The sequence below is a fragment of the Rutidosis leptorrhynchoides genome, chromosome 4 (assembly GCF_046630445.1).
Source record: "Rutidosis leptorrhynchoides isolate AG116_Rl617_1_P2 chromosome 4, CSIRO_AGI_Rlap_v1, whole genome shotgun sequence".
Lineage (NCBI taxonomy): Eukaryota > Viridiplantae > Streptophyta > Magnoliopsida > Asterales > Asteraceae > Rutidosis > Rutidosis leptorrhynchoides.
The window spans coordinates 578,152,681-578,168,989 of record NC_092336.1 but is presented as its reverse complement, the minus strand read 5'-3'; the positions used below and the strand labels follow the sequence as shown (position 1 = coordinate 578,168,989).

Sequence of the window (16,309 nt, the reverse complement as noted above, 5' to 3'; positions counted from 1 at the left end):
GTATTGGCCATGGGCTCCTAGTACATGCATATGTAAATAAAATTTATATATAATATATTTGATACTTTTTTAAAAATATATATACTCCCCTACTTCTTTTTAGGCGACATTTTTTAATTAAGATTCAAGTCACATCCACCATATTGTATTGTTTATAAATTAATTAACTCGGCACTATATCTATAATGTCAAGAATATAAACAATATTCATTATTCATTGAGGTGCAACAAAGAGGTTTTAGGGATAAACCATTTGAACTCTTTGGTCTGGTTATCGTGATCAATCCTGATTGAGGTGATAATCTCGAGAGAGTAGCAGATGCTAATTGCTGACGATGAGGAGGGATCGATCGACTGCGAAGGTAAAAAGGGCTACGGATGGCAGAGGTAAATACCTTAGATGAAACTGATAGAAAGTGTAAACACATGATTAGTTGATTTGGAGCGATTATTGTTAATAGCATCTTTTTATAATACCACTTTTCTCATATATTTCATATTTTGTAATGCTCAACATGATGTCATGCTTACTTTTTTTTTTTTTTTTTAATAATGACTTTTTCATCATTATTATTTTATTAATCGCATACATGTGACCTCAAAAATAATACCATTTATAATATTTTGTTTATAAAATCATTTTATTATTATTATTATTATTAGAAAAAATTACGCTGGTCGTACATGTGGTTTGTTTACATTATCATGATAACACCTAAACTTTTTTTCTTACGTAGTTGGTACCTAGGTTTTGTGTAACTTTAGCTAACTACAGTCAAATAATAATGATTAACCCCTCACATGTGCCACGCATGTGAGGGTATGTATATTCGTCCGTTTACAGAAATCATAAACCCTAATTTCATCAACAATGGTGATTTGGAGTTTAAACACCGTGGATTAACACTAAGATAAAACATAAATCATGCAAGGAAAAGATCAACATAATATACAAACACATATCAATTTGGTATGTCGTTTGTCCTAAAGAGAGAGAGAGAGACGAAAGTCAGAGTAAAATAGGATAATGAAGAATGAAAAACAGATAAATAAAAATGAAGCAATTAAAAAATAATCGTCCGAGAAATAGTCTCATTCAATTACTAATCATCTTCCTTGTCAATTTCTCTTCTTTTTCATTCATTTCTTTTGCTTCATCAGGTACTTGATTTTCACTTTATAGTCGCCATTTGATTGCCCTATATTGCTATTAGTGTATTTTGTATTGTATTTTGCATTTTAGTGTATTCGTTATTTGAATTCTGATGAGTTGTTACCTTTGTATTCTAAAGTACACTAAGGTGTTCGATGAAATGTCCGACTCAAACTTTTTATTTCCAAAGACGATGAATAAAGTGGTTTTAGTTTTACTACTGATTCAAGTTGAAGCATATACACTTGATCAATTTTATTTCAGAAGTTCAATCAATAAGTTGTTTTATTTATTTAAATTGTTGTGAAGGTTACTTCTATTTGTTATTATACTTCAGTGATAGCATAATGTTATACATGCTTCATAATCACCTCATGCTACCATCACTTTCGATAATAGATATTACTACGTTTGTGAACATTTGGTTTGTAAAACTGCAAGTAATTGTTAAAACAAATAACAGTCACCGGATGTTTGTTTAATTGTCACAATAAAATCCACTCCTCGTCATTGTAAGATTGTGACTAGTACAAATCATCTAATAGGATTCATCATGTTGTAATTGTCAAGAGTGCTCAAATAATCATTTATGTTGAATCTATGTTAGCCTATTAAATGAAATGTGATTTTTAACATTGCATCTGTGTATATGCATCGTTGTATGTACATGTTAATATGTTATGTTTTGTGGATCTTACTATATAAGGCTGTTCTACATTTTGTTTTTTATGTTTGATATATTGTAAAATAAAAAGGGTGACTCGGTATAATCACTTAATTCTACGGTAAAATAGAATTATAGTAAAATAAAAAGGGTGATTTTATTTGTTGATTTGTTGAAATGAATTTGTGTTAATTGTAAATTTTATCATTTTTTTTATCATTTATGTAAATGGACGAATATACCCTCACATGCGTGGCACATGTGAGGGGTTAACCATTTAAATTTGACTACAGTTAGTCAGGGGTACCAACCACGCAAGTTACACATAATCTAGTTACCAACTATGCAAGGAAAAAAGTATAGGTGTTATCATTATAATGTGAACAAACCACATGTACTGATATACAAACCACATGTACTGATATATAAACAAAAAAGTTTTTACTGACTTGTCAATACCCAAAGTCACGTACGCTGTTTTGTATAAAATTGAAGGGCAATAATTCGAAGCTAAAAGGCTTAATTAACTGTGATTCGATAAACTAAAGATATTCTTGGATTGCTTGTTCAAATGTGTGTATAATTTATTTTATATTAGTAACAATCAATATTTACCAAATAGACAACTACTCTAATTCTAATCAGTCTGTTAATACACTAAAACACTCAATCAATACTGAAGTATTAAAATAAAAAATATCTTCATAAACACTTAATGAAAGTCAACTTAAATACAAATGGTTGATAACTAAAACAAAAGTAAATAAAAGATATAGAGTAAAAGATTGCTGTTTGTTTAAAGTAAAGATCTATGGATTGTGTCTGTAGAAAAGATGTTGGCTAAAAGTATGTATGCTAAACAGTGAAGATTATTTGTTTTATATTTGTAAAATAATTTAATTTTTTCTATAACACTAAAAAGCATATTTTCAAGTATGCGAGTTTGTAGATAAAATAAGAGATTATTATTATATGTTATTCTTTCATAAAAATAAACAGTTTGTAATAAAAATATCTACACGTTCGCAGATATAAGATATAATAAAATATACAAAGATGCGTTAAATAACTAGTGTATTGATTATTATATTTATATTTTTGTCTCTACTTAAAATATGTACATATATCCAAGTTCCAAACTTCCAATGGGGGGCCATTAGAAGAGCATCACTTTAACTTGTTTATACTTATATATATAAAATAATATCATCATCAATCAAGAAACATAAACAAAAACATTAATCAGACATTCGTACAAACACCTCCGGTGTCTCTCTCATTCTCACGTAAAATTACCAGAGAAAGTTCTGATCTTGTTCCCTATTGTCTTTTATCCAATTTCAATATATTCAAAAATTTTCCAGTTGGGTTTTTTTGTTAATCAAATTAACTTCTAATTTCATGTTTCCTAAGTTAAATCATTAATGGGTGTTAATAAAGTTGATTTCTTTTTGCTTCATTCATTGGTTACCCGGTGTTAAAGGAATGGAATTGCTTTTTTGGAGTTTTCTTGGTGGGAATTGAAATTAGGGTTTTGTGTTAGATTTGAGAGGAGAGTAAAAATTGTAGTTTTGATTGGCTTTGAAATGGGAAATAAATTGGGAATAAAAAGACATTTGGTGGATGAGAAGTACACTAGGCCTCAAGGGTTGTACCAACACAAAGATGTAGATCACAAGAAACTAAGAAAGCTTATACTTGATTCTAAACTTGCTCCTTGTTATCCTGGTGATGATGATTGCAGCTGTGATCTTGAAGAATGCCCAATTTGTTTCTTGGTTTGTGTTTTTTATATATAATATATTGTTTTGTTTTTTTACTTTAAAGTATAATGATGAATGATGATGATGGTTGTTGAATCTTGTTTTAGGGGGTGTTTGGGATTGGTTATTAGGACTTAGGAGTGCATATTTCTTGTGTTTATTGTTTATTGCACTTTTTAGAGGGAATAAGTACATCTAAATTGTTTGGATAATAGTGTGTTTTTGCTTGTTCAAGGGGAAAACACACTCTTTTAAACCGATGGATAGGTGCTAAAAATATGTACTTCCAAACTCCCCTCACGTTTCGATACATCAAATCAGAAGTTTATAGTGTTTGGATGGTAATTTGAGGGTGAAATAATATGTTTAGAAGTTGCTTATTCAATTCTGGTTGATACTTATATAGGTAGAATTGACTGTTTCATTACAAACATAAGTAAATTTAAACATCATCTTATGTATCATGATTCGTTAGAGCTTATATAAGTAATAAGAACTAGCCCCATAATATGTTACTTACCGTTCTAATGGATATTTATGTAATTGTAACATTTCAGTATTATCCAAGTCTAAATCGTTCGAGATGTTGCATGAAAAGCATATGTACAGGTAGATATCATGGGCTTTTGTTGATTAAATCATTTTGTTTCATAAAAATATGATTATATGTTAATGTTTCTTTTGTATTAGAATGCTTTCTGCAGATGAAGACGCCTAATTCAGCACTCCCAACACAGTATCCTTTCATTACTTAATCTCGATTATACCTAGTGTATTCACTCAGCAGTTAGATTGTTTTTTTAATTGGAGTATATACTTTTTTTGTAATGATATGTAAATATGTAATACATTGATGTACTGAAATTTTGATCCGTAACAATCTTTAGATGTCCCTTTTGTAAAACCTTCAATTATGCGGTGGAGTATAGAGGTGTGAGGACTAAGGAGGAAAAGGGGTTGGAACAAATTGTGAGTTTTTAACGATTGCATCATGTTTTACCAGTCAGTTCGTCAGTTTCCTCTTTGTCTTGTTTAATTAGAATATATTTGATTATATTTAGGAAGAACAACGGGTGATCGCTGCGAAAATACGAATGAGACGTAAAGAAATTCAGGATGACGAGGAAAGGTCGCAAAGAAGGCAAGAAATGAGCTCTTCAAGTATAATAACCGAACCAAACGAGGTCGGATATATTTCAGGAACAGGTATAAATATCGTACAAACCACTTTTCTTTTTTTTCTTTTTTTTTTACCAACTATTTATTCGGTAGTGCCATTTTTTTTCTGAAGATGAAGAAATTGTTTCTACTCAACATTTTGGTGGTTTGCCGATTGCAAATCCTTCAGGCTCTAGACAGAACAGGTATGGTTTCATCGATTTTGGTTAACTGAAGGTTAGCACGATTTTTTTTTCTTTTTGTTTTGAAAGCAGACAAATAAAAATAAAATACATAAAGTGATATGTGTGTGTAAATGTATGTGTGGCTTGTTAAGTATTTTGGTGTTGTAAATGCAGAGACGATGATATTGATCTTGAGAATCTAATGCTTATGGAAGCCATTTGGCTCTCATTCAAGGTACTTGTGAGTTTGTAAATACGAGCCGATCAAATTCGATGATTAATACGTCGTGTTTACTTATATTGTACTCCGTAATATATAACATTAATGATTAGGAGGAGAGCAAACACCACCATAATAATGACGATGCTGCGCAATTAGCAAGCTACACATCACAAGTCCATGTTTCAGCAGCCATGGCCCCACAGGCCGTATCAACATCATCCTCATCGTATTCTAGTGGTCTAGCGTGTACAATAGCAAGCCTCTCGGGACACCAATTCGGTGCAGAATCATCAAATAATAGTAGGAATATGTCAATGTACAACAGTGGCTGTGATGAATCGAGCACGATAGATGTGATGGTTCCGGAAACTTATGAAGAGCAGATGATGGTAGCCATGGCTGTTTCGTTGTCTGAGTCTCGTTCATGGGGTTAATGTATCTTAATTTTTCCGTATATGAAACATAAAAGATATGAATGTAGAAAGGTTGTTTGTTGGTATTAATTTGCAGTGATAGAGTAGCTGCTAAATATTGCCCTTGTTGGGTTTGATCAATTGATTTACAGTTGTTTGAATTACATTAAAAGTGAAATGTTTCTGTGTTTACTTTTGTTATTAACAGTTAGCCAAATATAAAAGTGATTTGATATTTAGGGTCTAGATTGCTTGTTAACATATGAAGAAGAACAATATTATAATCTAGAACAGTTGTACCTTTTCTGCATGGTACATAATTCAACAAAACTTTAAAGGTTTAATGAGTTAACTTTTCTTGTACACTACTCTTTAATATTAACATCTTGACAAGCATGCAATAGTTTATTTGTTCTTCCACCTATGCATCTTTATAAAGTTCCAGAAATATTAAAGAGAAACTATAAAGTACTTGACGGTTTAATGTGCAGCTCAACATTTTTAAAAACACAAGGGGTGTTAAAATGTCAACTTCACCCGTTTATGTACGAATGGGTCGATTTTGGATTAGTGTTATGAAACTAGTTAAGTGGGTTAAAAAAAAGGAATTATTAGGATAAGGAAATGTCTAATGGGCAAAACTTGTCAAACATATTGAATTTTTTGTTTTTTTTTTTTTGAAATATAAGTGGATAAAAAACTTAAGTTGTAAAAAGTTGCATAGTTTTCAATTGAAATTTATGGCTTTTATAGCTTTTGTAATTCTGTTCTAGTACTTTGGTAGAGGGTTCGTAATAAAATCTTGCTGTTAAAAGAAATCGTACTTAATTTAATTGTTTAGTTTCAAGCACTAAAGCTTAACCAGTTATCGACCACCCATTTGCCAACATCAAATCACTTTAGCTTGGATTGGATTAGGAATGCACAACTTCATGAGCCTATATGGGCCTTAACCCACTCCATAACAATAAACTAAAGCCCAAAATAGTTTCCAAAGTTTCTCTTTTAATTTTTCATTTCTATATCAATCAATATCAATAAATAAATCAAATAAAAATACGGAGTAGTAATAAGGATAAGACTTCTTATTACACTATTTTCAACCGTGTGTGTGATATTTTTTTTGCGTCAATCGTTCAACTGACGCCCACAACTGACGAAAACTGACGCCCCGTTAGTTTTGACATGTAATTTGACGGATGGAAAGTGACGGTGGGTTAAAATTGGTCTTAAAGGGCGTTAGCCTTCAAGGTGTCAATAATGTGACATCCTTGGTGACAAGGCTCTGACGCGTAACGCTCTAGACGCCTCTAACGGGTCGTCACCCGCGACGCTAAAAGGTGCTAGTCAAGCAGCTAAAGTGAGGGTTTGACTCTAAATTTTAGGTATGACTTTTACACTAAGAATTTGTTAATGCTTGTGGTAGGATTATGTTTATATCATGATTTAAGAGTTGGTTTATGCTTGTTGTTTGGTCAAATTCGGATTTTATGAAAAGTGTACAAGCAAAAGTTAGTTTTTGAAAGGAATGGGAATGGGTTTTGGTCCTAGAATGGGTTTTTGGGTTAATGCAGTTGTTAATTGCTCATATGTCTCATAAAGTTGAGTCATGAAAGAAATGGTGAGTTTTATATTAAGAAGTGATAAAATGGCTTTGTGCACATTAGGTGTTTGATAAAATGCTTCAATGGAAATGAAATTGTGATTTAACTAGAAAATGAGTGGAAAGGATTGTATGTATAAAAAAGGTTAATTTTTAAAAGTAAAAGGGTTAGTAACTTGTTGAAGTAGTGTTTTTGACCAAGAAATTGTGTGTAAAGGTTTGTTGTAGTGCTACTAGATGAAATGGTAAAGATTCTTGCTAAAGAACTATTATGAAGAATTAAAAGGGGTTAAGACGTGTAAGAAGTTATAAAGATATGTTTACGTATAAAAAAGGGGGATTAATTATAATTGTGAAAATAATGAAATGATGAGAAAGTAAAGACGAATAATAAAGGAAGAAATGGGGTAAGCGTAACATGATTGTAGGAAGTTAACTAGTTAACTTAACTTAATAATGATCGAGTGACAAGATATGCGAATGTGAATTAGTAGTATTAGCATTGTGTTTAGCTGCTAATCGAATCAAGGAAAACAAGAAGGCACTTACTACAAGAAAGTAGCTGAATATTCACGAATTTTTCCCTCAAATACTAATTTGTAGGTATCTAGCCACAAATTACCCACAGTTGGAGATTTGGTTTACTGGCGAAAATTACCCTCAAATTTCCCACGTACTTACCCACAAAATTACCCATGAAAGTAATTTATGTGTCTATATCGTGGCTAAACCAACAAGTTTAAAATATTTCACACGGACTACCCACAAACTAAGATATCATGGGTAAATGTATGGGTAATTTCATGGGTAAATATGTGTGACGTACAAATTACACACAACATTTGCGATTATGGGTACTTTTACGTCTCTAATCTATGGGTAATTATGTATACATGAAAATCTGTTTACCGTGGTCATTTTTCATGTCTAATTCCATGGGAAAAATGTCCGAACCCAAAAATTTTACCTACAAATACTAATTCCTAATTATATAGCCTGAAATACCCACGAATTAACCATGACTATAATTTTTTTTTTTTTTGAACGGCAAGCTTGCATCAGTCCGGACTGAAGTCTAGTCATCATTTGCACACACACGCGTTCGGGCAGGAAACCCGAACCACATTCAGGGGATCCGACCCTTAAACCATCCCATACGGGGCAGGCGGGCTGGACCATGACTATAAATTTACTTTGTTAATCAAAATCACCCTCAGATTTTCTCATCATATTACCCACAATTACCCATGAATTAATCATGGATGGAGATTTACTTTGATAATCAAGTTTGAAAAAGCTTATAATAATATAAATATAAAAAATAGTACTAGTAATTAGGAACTGCAAAAGGTATGTATCAATAAGGTACGAAAAAAATAAGGTAGGAGTAATTATTACGGAGTATTATTTTCTGTAAGTATCCCATATCTCCAGCAAAAAGATATCGATAATATTTAGATGGATTTTCCGCGCCTTTTTTCACGAACGTTGCACACGATTTTTTCCCAAAACTCTCGGATGGATGTGATGAAACTGATAGTTATGCTTCAAGTTATATGGAGATACAAGCTATTCCGTGGAATAACAGAGGCACACGTTAGACCAATTGTGGCTTCAAATGTAAAAGTTCCTAACCTAAATTGATTTTTGATTGCATATTTTAACCAAGAAATTAAGGCTAATTTGTAGTAAAATCACAATTTTAAGCTTTTTTTAAGACACTCATTAATAGTGATTGTCATGCTTTCCACTTGAATAAATGGATCTAGGTATGGCTAGAAGAAGAGGAAGGCACGCCGGAAGAGGAGGTATGTCACATGCTAGTGATAGACCATCGACTAATTCGAGTAACAACATTGAAACTAATGAATCTTCTCATGCAAACACGAATGTTGAGAATGACTCTGGCTCAAATACTGATATCGAAGAGAACTTAAATGGTGGAGATGAAAGGATACAATTGCGTGTCATGAATAAGAGGTAAATCGTTTTACAAATTACGCTCTTGCACTCGTAATAAATAAGTGCAATGTTTTTTGCTACACATGTTCACGAAACCGGCATTCATAGGTGATGATGTTTGGAGGAATTACAAAGATTATTGGAATACACCTAAATACAAGGAGATGCAACAAATTAACACCCAAAGTCGCTTAAAAGGAGAAGGCTCTTCAACACACACCGGAGGGTCAATATCGTACGTCGAGCACGCTCAAAGACTAGTAAGTTTATATAGTATCTTCAGTTCTACAATCTTAGTTTTTTTTAAATAACATGGAACACAATTTTTTTTTTTTTTTTTTTTTTTTTTTTTTGTTGTTGAAAAGCAAGTAAGATTTATTAATATATAAAAAAATACACGAAACAAGCTAGCAAGAAGCTAGACAAGACACGAGACCACATCCCAACGCACGATTAAAAAAACTCAAACCACCCAAAAACACGAAACTAAAGGAAACATAAAAGCTCTAGGACAAGACACGACATTTAGGGAACACAACACACTGCGACTAGATGTAATCTATGTTTCCGAATCTGAGGACGCGCATGAAGAGCAACATGAGCAACAAACAACTTCATCATCGTTCTCTTCCGAATTTTTCATCACATTCTCGATAAAAAATCTATCATGCCATCGAAAGTTATCCCGACGTCGGCTACGTTTCATATTTCTCCTTCCCCAAACATGTTTAATGAAATGACTTTTAATCAATGGATGAACTTTTCTCATTTTAACACGAAAACGCACTACCGTTGTAGATGTTGAAATAGGGATTACGTTATGCAAATCTACGCAATCCTTTTTATTTAAGCTACCCACCTCCCCTTCATTTTCATTTGAAAAGTCCAGCCCACCATTTGAGATGTTAAAGTCCATCACATGGAAAACAATTACTTGTCTATTGATTATTGCACAATGTCATCTGCTAATTGTATTATGAAAAAACTTCATCTAATGGAAAGTACGCATACTTGGGCAGTTTTGCTATGACCTTTAATTGGAGGTTAGTTGTGTGCTTGTAGAAAATGAGAAAAAGGCTATTGGTGTGATCATAATGTAATTGGTTTAGTAAAAAAAATAAGGATGTTAAAGTCCTTATCGGTGTAATAATGCAATTGCCTTCATGTATTGCAATCCCTTATCAAACAATACATATTTTCATGATAGATTCGACTATTGTTGAAATGTCCCGTTCTTATTGATTAAAAACGTTCCATATTAATTGATTTCGTTGCGAGGTTTTAACCTCTATATGAAACGTTTTTCAAAGACTGCATTCATTTTTAAAACAAACCATAACCTTTATTTCATCAATAAAGGTTTAAAAAGCTTTACGTAGATTATCAAATAATGATAATCTAAAATATCCTGTTTACACACGACCATTAGATAATGGTTTACAATACAAATATGTTACAACAAAATAAGTTTCTTGAATGCAGTTTTTACACAATATCATACAAGCATGGACTCCAAATCTCGTCCTTATTTAAGTATGCGACAGCGGAAGCTCTTAATAATCACCTGAGAATAAACATGCTTAAAACGTCAACAAAAATGTTGGTGAGTTATAGGTTTAACCTATATATATCAAATCATAATAATAGACCACAAGATTTCATATTTCAATACACATCCCATACATAGAGATAAAAATCATTCATATGGTGAACACCTGGTAACCGACATTAACAAGATGCATATATATAAGAATATCCCCATCATTCCGGGACACCCTTCGGATATGATATAAATTTCGAAGTACTAAAGCATCCGGTACTTTGGATGGGGTTTGTTAAGCCCAATAGATCTATCTTTAGGATTCGCGTCAATTAGGGTGTCTGTTCCCTAATTCTTAGATTACCAGACTTAATAAAAAGGGGCATATTCGATTTCGATAATTCAACCATAGAATGTAGTTTCACGTACTTGTGTCTATTTTGTAAATCATTTATAAAACCTGCATGTATTCTCATCCCAAAAATATTAGATTTTAAAAGTGGGACTATAACTCACTTTCACAGATTTTTACTTCGTCGGGAAGTAAGACTTGGCCACTGGTTGATTCACGAACCTATAACAATATATACATATATATCAAAGTATGGTCAAAATATATTTACAACACTTTTAATATATTTTGATGTTTTAAGTATATTAAGTCAGCTGTCCTCGTTAGTAACCTACAACTAGTTGTCCACAATTAGATGTACAGAAATAAATCGATAAATATTATCTTGAATCAATCCACGACCCAGTGTATACGTATCTCAGTATTGATCACAACTCAAACTATATATATTTTGGAATCAACCTCAACCCTGTATAGCTAACTCCAACATTCACATATAGAGTGTCTATGGTTGTTCCGAAATATATATAGATGTGTCGAAATGATAGGTCGAAACATTGTATACGTGTCTATGGTATCTCAAGATTACATAATATACAATACAAGTTGATTAAGTTATGGTTGGAATAGATTTGTTACCAATTTTCACGTAGCTAAAATGAGAAAAATTATCCAATCTTGTTTTACCCATAACTTCTTCATTTTAAATCCGTTTTGAGTGAATCAAATTGCTATGGTTTCATATTGAACTCTATTTTATGAATCTAAATAGAAAAAGTATAGGTTTATAGTCGGAAAAATAAGTTACAAGTCGTTTTTGTAAAGGTAGTCATTTCAGTCGAAAGAACGACGTCTAGATGACCATTTTAGAAAACATACTTTCACTTTGAGTTTAACCATAATTTTTGGATATAGTTTCATGTTCATAATAAAAATCATTTTCTCAGAATAACAACTTTTAAATCAAAGTTTATCATAGTTTTTAATTAACTAACCCAAAACAGCCCGCGGTGTTACTACGACGGCGTAAATCCGGTTTTACGGTGTTTTTCATGTTTCCAGGTTTTAAATCATTAAGTTAGCATATCATATAGATATAGAACATGTGTTTAGTTGATTTTAAAAGTCAAGTTAGAAGGATTAACTTTTGTTTGCGAACAAGTTTAGAATTAACTAAACTATGTTCTAGTGATTACAAGTTTAAACCTTCGAATAAGATAGCTTTATATGTATGAATCGAATGATGTTATGAACATCATTACTACCTTAAGTTCCTTGGATAAACCTACTGGAAAAGAGAAAAATGGATCTAGCTTCAATGGATCCTTGGATGGCTCGAAGTTCTTGAAGCAGAATCATGACACGAAAACAAGTTCAAGTAAGATCATCACTTAAAATAAGATTGTTATAGTTATAGAAATTGAACCAAAGTTTGAATATGATTATTACCTTGTATTAGAATGATAACCTACTGTAAGAAACAAAGATTTCTTGAGGTTGGATGATCACCTTACAAGATTGGAAGTGAGCTAGCAAACTTGAAAGTATTCTTGATTTTATGAAACTAGAACTTTTGGAATTTATGAAGAACACTTAGAACTTGAAGATAGAACTTGAGAGAGATCAATTAGATGAAGAAAATTGAAGAATGAAAGTGTTTGTAGGTGTTTTTGGTCGTTGGTGTATGGATTAGATATAAAGGATATGTTATTTTGTTTTCATGTAAATAAGTCATGAATGATTACTCATATTTTTGTAATTTTATGAGATATTTCATGCTAGTTGCCAAATGATGGTTCCCACATGTGTTAGGTGACTCACATGGGCTGCTAAGAGCTGATCATTGGAGTGTATATACCAATAGTACATACATCTAAAAGCTGTGTATTGTACGAGTACGAATACGGGTGCATACGCGTAGAATTGTTGATGAAACTGAACGAGGATGTAATTGTAAGCATTTTTGTTAAGTAGAAGTATTTTGATAAGTGTCTTGAAGTCTTTCAAAAGTGTATGAATACATATTAAAACACTACATGTATATACATTTTAACTGAGTCGTTAAGTCATCGTTAGTCGTTACATGTAAATGTTGTTTTGAAACCTTTAGGTTAACGATCTTGTTAAATGTTGTTAACCCAATGTTTATAATATCAAAAGAGATTTTAAATTATTATATTATCATGATATTATGATGTACGAATATCTTTTAATATGATATATATACATTAAATGTCGTTACAACGATAATCCTTACATATATGTCTCGTTTCAAAATCATTAAGTTAGTAGTCTTGTTTTTACATATGTAGTTCATTGTTAATATAATTAATGATATGTTTACTTATCATAATATCATGTTAACTATATATATAACCATATATATGTCATCATATAGTTTTTACAAGTTTTAACGTTCGTGAATCACCGGTCAACTTGGGTGGTCAATTGTCTATATGAAACCTATTTCAATTAATCAAGTCTTAACAAGTTTGATTGCTTAACATGTTGGAAACATTTAATCATGTAAATATCAATCTCAATTAATATATATAAACATGGAAAAGTTCGGGTCACTACAATTGTATTCGAGTTATTTTTCATATTAGTATTATGTTTTTTTAATTATTGTCGTCTATAGTTTTTCTATGACAACTTTATATATATTTATATATATATATATATATATATATATATATATATATATATATATATATATATATATATATATATATATATATATATATATATATATATATATTAAGAACCACAAAAAAAGTGAGAACTGCGAGAACTGTTTAATTTCATAGTTTTTATGTATTTAAATGCAACAAATTACATGCAAATGTTAATTAATGCTCATATCATTAACAAACATATGTTCATTGTCACAACTTATATGTTAAATTGTTAATTATATGAAACTGTTCATATATTCAGAAACAAATATGCACATGTGAACGAGAAACTATATATTTAATTATATAGGTAAAATATAAATTTTTTCAAACTATTTTATGTTCATTCTTGTTCTCCATCAATATCTATGGATGATTCAATCTAGTTACATGTGAAAATCTTTATAAATCAAAAGTTCTCGCAGTTCTCGTCTTTTTTGTGGTTCTCGTTTGAACTTTTGACTATATATATATATATATATATATATATATATATATATATATATATATATATATATATATATATATATAGTGGTAGGATCAAGAGGGAAGTAACCAATCGGGGGAAAGCAAATTTTTTTTTCTTTCATTTTTGGAAAAGCTTTGTTCACGAACATTATAGATTGGATGAAAATAAGAACATTTAGAAAAGACACTTCGTGATGAATGTTATTATTTTGGCGGGAAAACGCTCGAAGAAGTAATATATAACAATTATCGTGTTTTTCGAGCGTATGTTGAGGTTTTAGACATTAGGGTTTAGATATTAGGATTTAGATATTAGGGTTTATAGGGTTTAGAAATTTAGGGTTTAGATTTAGGGTTTAGATTGAGTTTTTAACACGAACGGTTTAGAGTTTAGGGTTTAGGGTTTAGGGTTTAGGCTTTAGGGTTTGGTGTTTTGGGTTTATGGAATAAACCCAAAACACCAAACTCTAAACCCTAAACTCTAAATCGGGCTAAATTTTTATTTCATAAAACATGAAGAAAAAAAACGTTAACATTCTTCACGAACAATATTAGCTTGAATGTTATTTTTGTCGATCGTTTTCCCGCCAAAATAATAACATTCATCACGAAGTGTCTTTTCAAAATGTTCTTATTTTCATCCAATCTATAATGTTCGTGAACAAAGTTTATTCAAAAAACGAAGAAAAAAAATTGCTTCCATCCGCTTCCCCCCGATTGGTTACTTCCCCATTGATCATGCCCATATATATATATATATATATATATATATATATATATATATATATATATATTTAAAAGCCCGTGCGTTGCACGGTAACGCTACAAAATAGTATTTGAAAACGTTCTAATTAGGTGTACGGTACAATTATAATGAATCTAAGATGTCATACATGTGATACAATTACATAAAACATGGTCAAAACAACTCGAGATATACTTCATGCCTGCAATTGTATGAGGTTATACAAACCTAAAGATTACTTACTTTGGGTACACTTCTAAAAACTTGAAAATCATTGTTGACATCCCCACATCATTTGAGCAGTAGAACCAATAACCTTGTTACCGGCCTTCAACCCACAAGGTTTGCATCCAAAAGTGAACCATCCTTCATAAGATAATAATCTTACAATAATAGCTTTAGACACAAAAGGAAACACAGAGCACTCCATCAAGACATAATGTTAACTATCTTATAGAGATAAAGATTAAGTATAACATAAAATATATTTAAAACTCTCAACACACCTTCACAATCGATCGAACCTCTTTGATGGTTTAACACCATGCTTTTATACTTATCACGAGTTTCTGCAACTACCCTTTCAACAACAAAATTATTCACGTTGGTAGTTGGAGCATCAACATTACTGGAGAAAAAACCTGATAAAAGGTAGGATAGTATCAATTATAGAGTAATACAATTACCCTTTCAACAACAAAATCTGGATTTAAGTAATGCCGTGTTGCTGAAGATCCGATTAGCCTTGGTTTTCCTGTAATGAAGCAAACAGAAAAGACGTAAGGTAGGAAACATAAGCAACCAAATCTATCATTGTAAGTTAATAAATATGTCCAGAATGTAATCGGAAGCAAAAAGCAGTTCTTATAGTGTTTATTTAAATTTAAATGTTATTTACCTTCGTCATTCTTGACCCAATATCTATGTTCACTGGTTTTTGTTAACGGATATTAGACGTAGACAATATCTTATGTAATATCTACCATTAAATGTAGGCATATCTATCCATATCTCATAGTAAATGTAGGATCTCTAAAATCAAGGGATATGAGATCAGATCATGTACTATATATTTGACCTCTTTGATCAATAAGAATCATGGTGAATATAACATTCTAACAAATTATAACATTCTAACATGGTATCAGAGGGTTTGATCCAAAACCTAGTCGGCCGAATGTGTGCCGCTTCTGCTCTACCACCCATCAAATCTTCCAAATCAACCACCGAACCTTTAATTCGGTCTTCTATCTATCTTTCTTTTGTTTTTCAATTTCTTGCAAAAGCACCCAAATCATGGTTGAAATATACACCGTCATATCACCACCGGAGCAACAACATCACGGTTGAAATATACACCGTTTCAGCTCCCGTCTTCTATCTATATCTCTTTTGTTTTTCA

The 16,309-nt window shown here is 31.4% G+C and overlaps 1 protein-coding gene and 2 long non-coding RNA genes across 3 annotated transcripts; 2 read left to right on the top strand and 1 right to left on the bottom strand.

Moving 5' to 3' along the window:
• The first annotated feature begins 3,041 nt into the window (after window positions 1-3,041).
• Window positions 3,042-5,768, top strand: LOC139845469 (E3 ubiquitin-protein ligase DA2-like). Its single transcript, XM_071835723.1, has 8 exons — window positions 3,042-3,595; window positions 4,138-4,189; window positions 4,271-4,316; window positions 4,468-4,549; window positions 4,642-4,786; window positions 4,872-4,944; window positions 5,098-5,158; window positions 5,257-5,768. The coding sequence occupies exons 1-8, from the start codon at window positions 3,404-3,406 to the stop codon at window positions 5,578-5,580; spliced, it is 975 nt and encodes a 324-aa protein (XP_071691824.1). The 5' UTR covers window positions 3,042-3,403; the 3' UTR covers window positions 5,581-5,768.
• Window positions 5,769-8,591: 2,823 nt separating this feature from the next.
• LOC139845636 (uncharacterized) lies at window positions 8,592-9,296 on the top strand. The gene is made up of 3 exons (XR_011758411.1): window positions 8,592-8,782; window positions 8,932-9,142; window positions 9,233-9,296. It is a non-coding gene; the product is annotated as an uncharacterized lncRNA (long non-coding RNA).
• Window positions 9,297-15,091: 5,795 nt separating this feature from the next.
• Window positions 15,092-15,845, bottom strand: LOC139845467 (uncharacterized). Its single transcript, XR_011758329.1, has 3 exons — window positions 15,806-15,845; window positions 15,594-15,661; window positions 15,092-15,487 (listed from the first exon to the last, which is right to left on the bottom strand). It is a non-coding gene; the product is annotated as an uncharacterized lncRNA (long non-coding RNA).
• Between the last annotated feature and the right edge of the window lie 464 nt (window positions 15,846-16,309).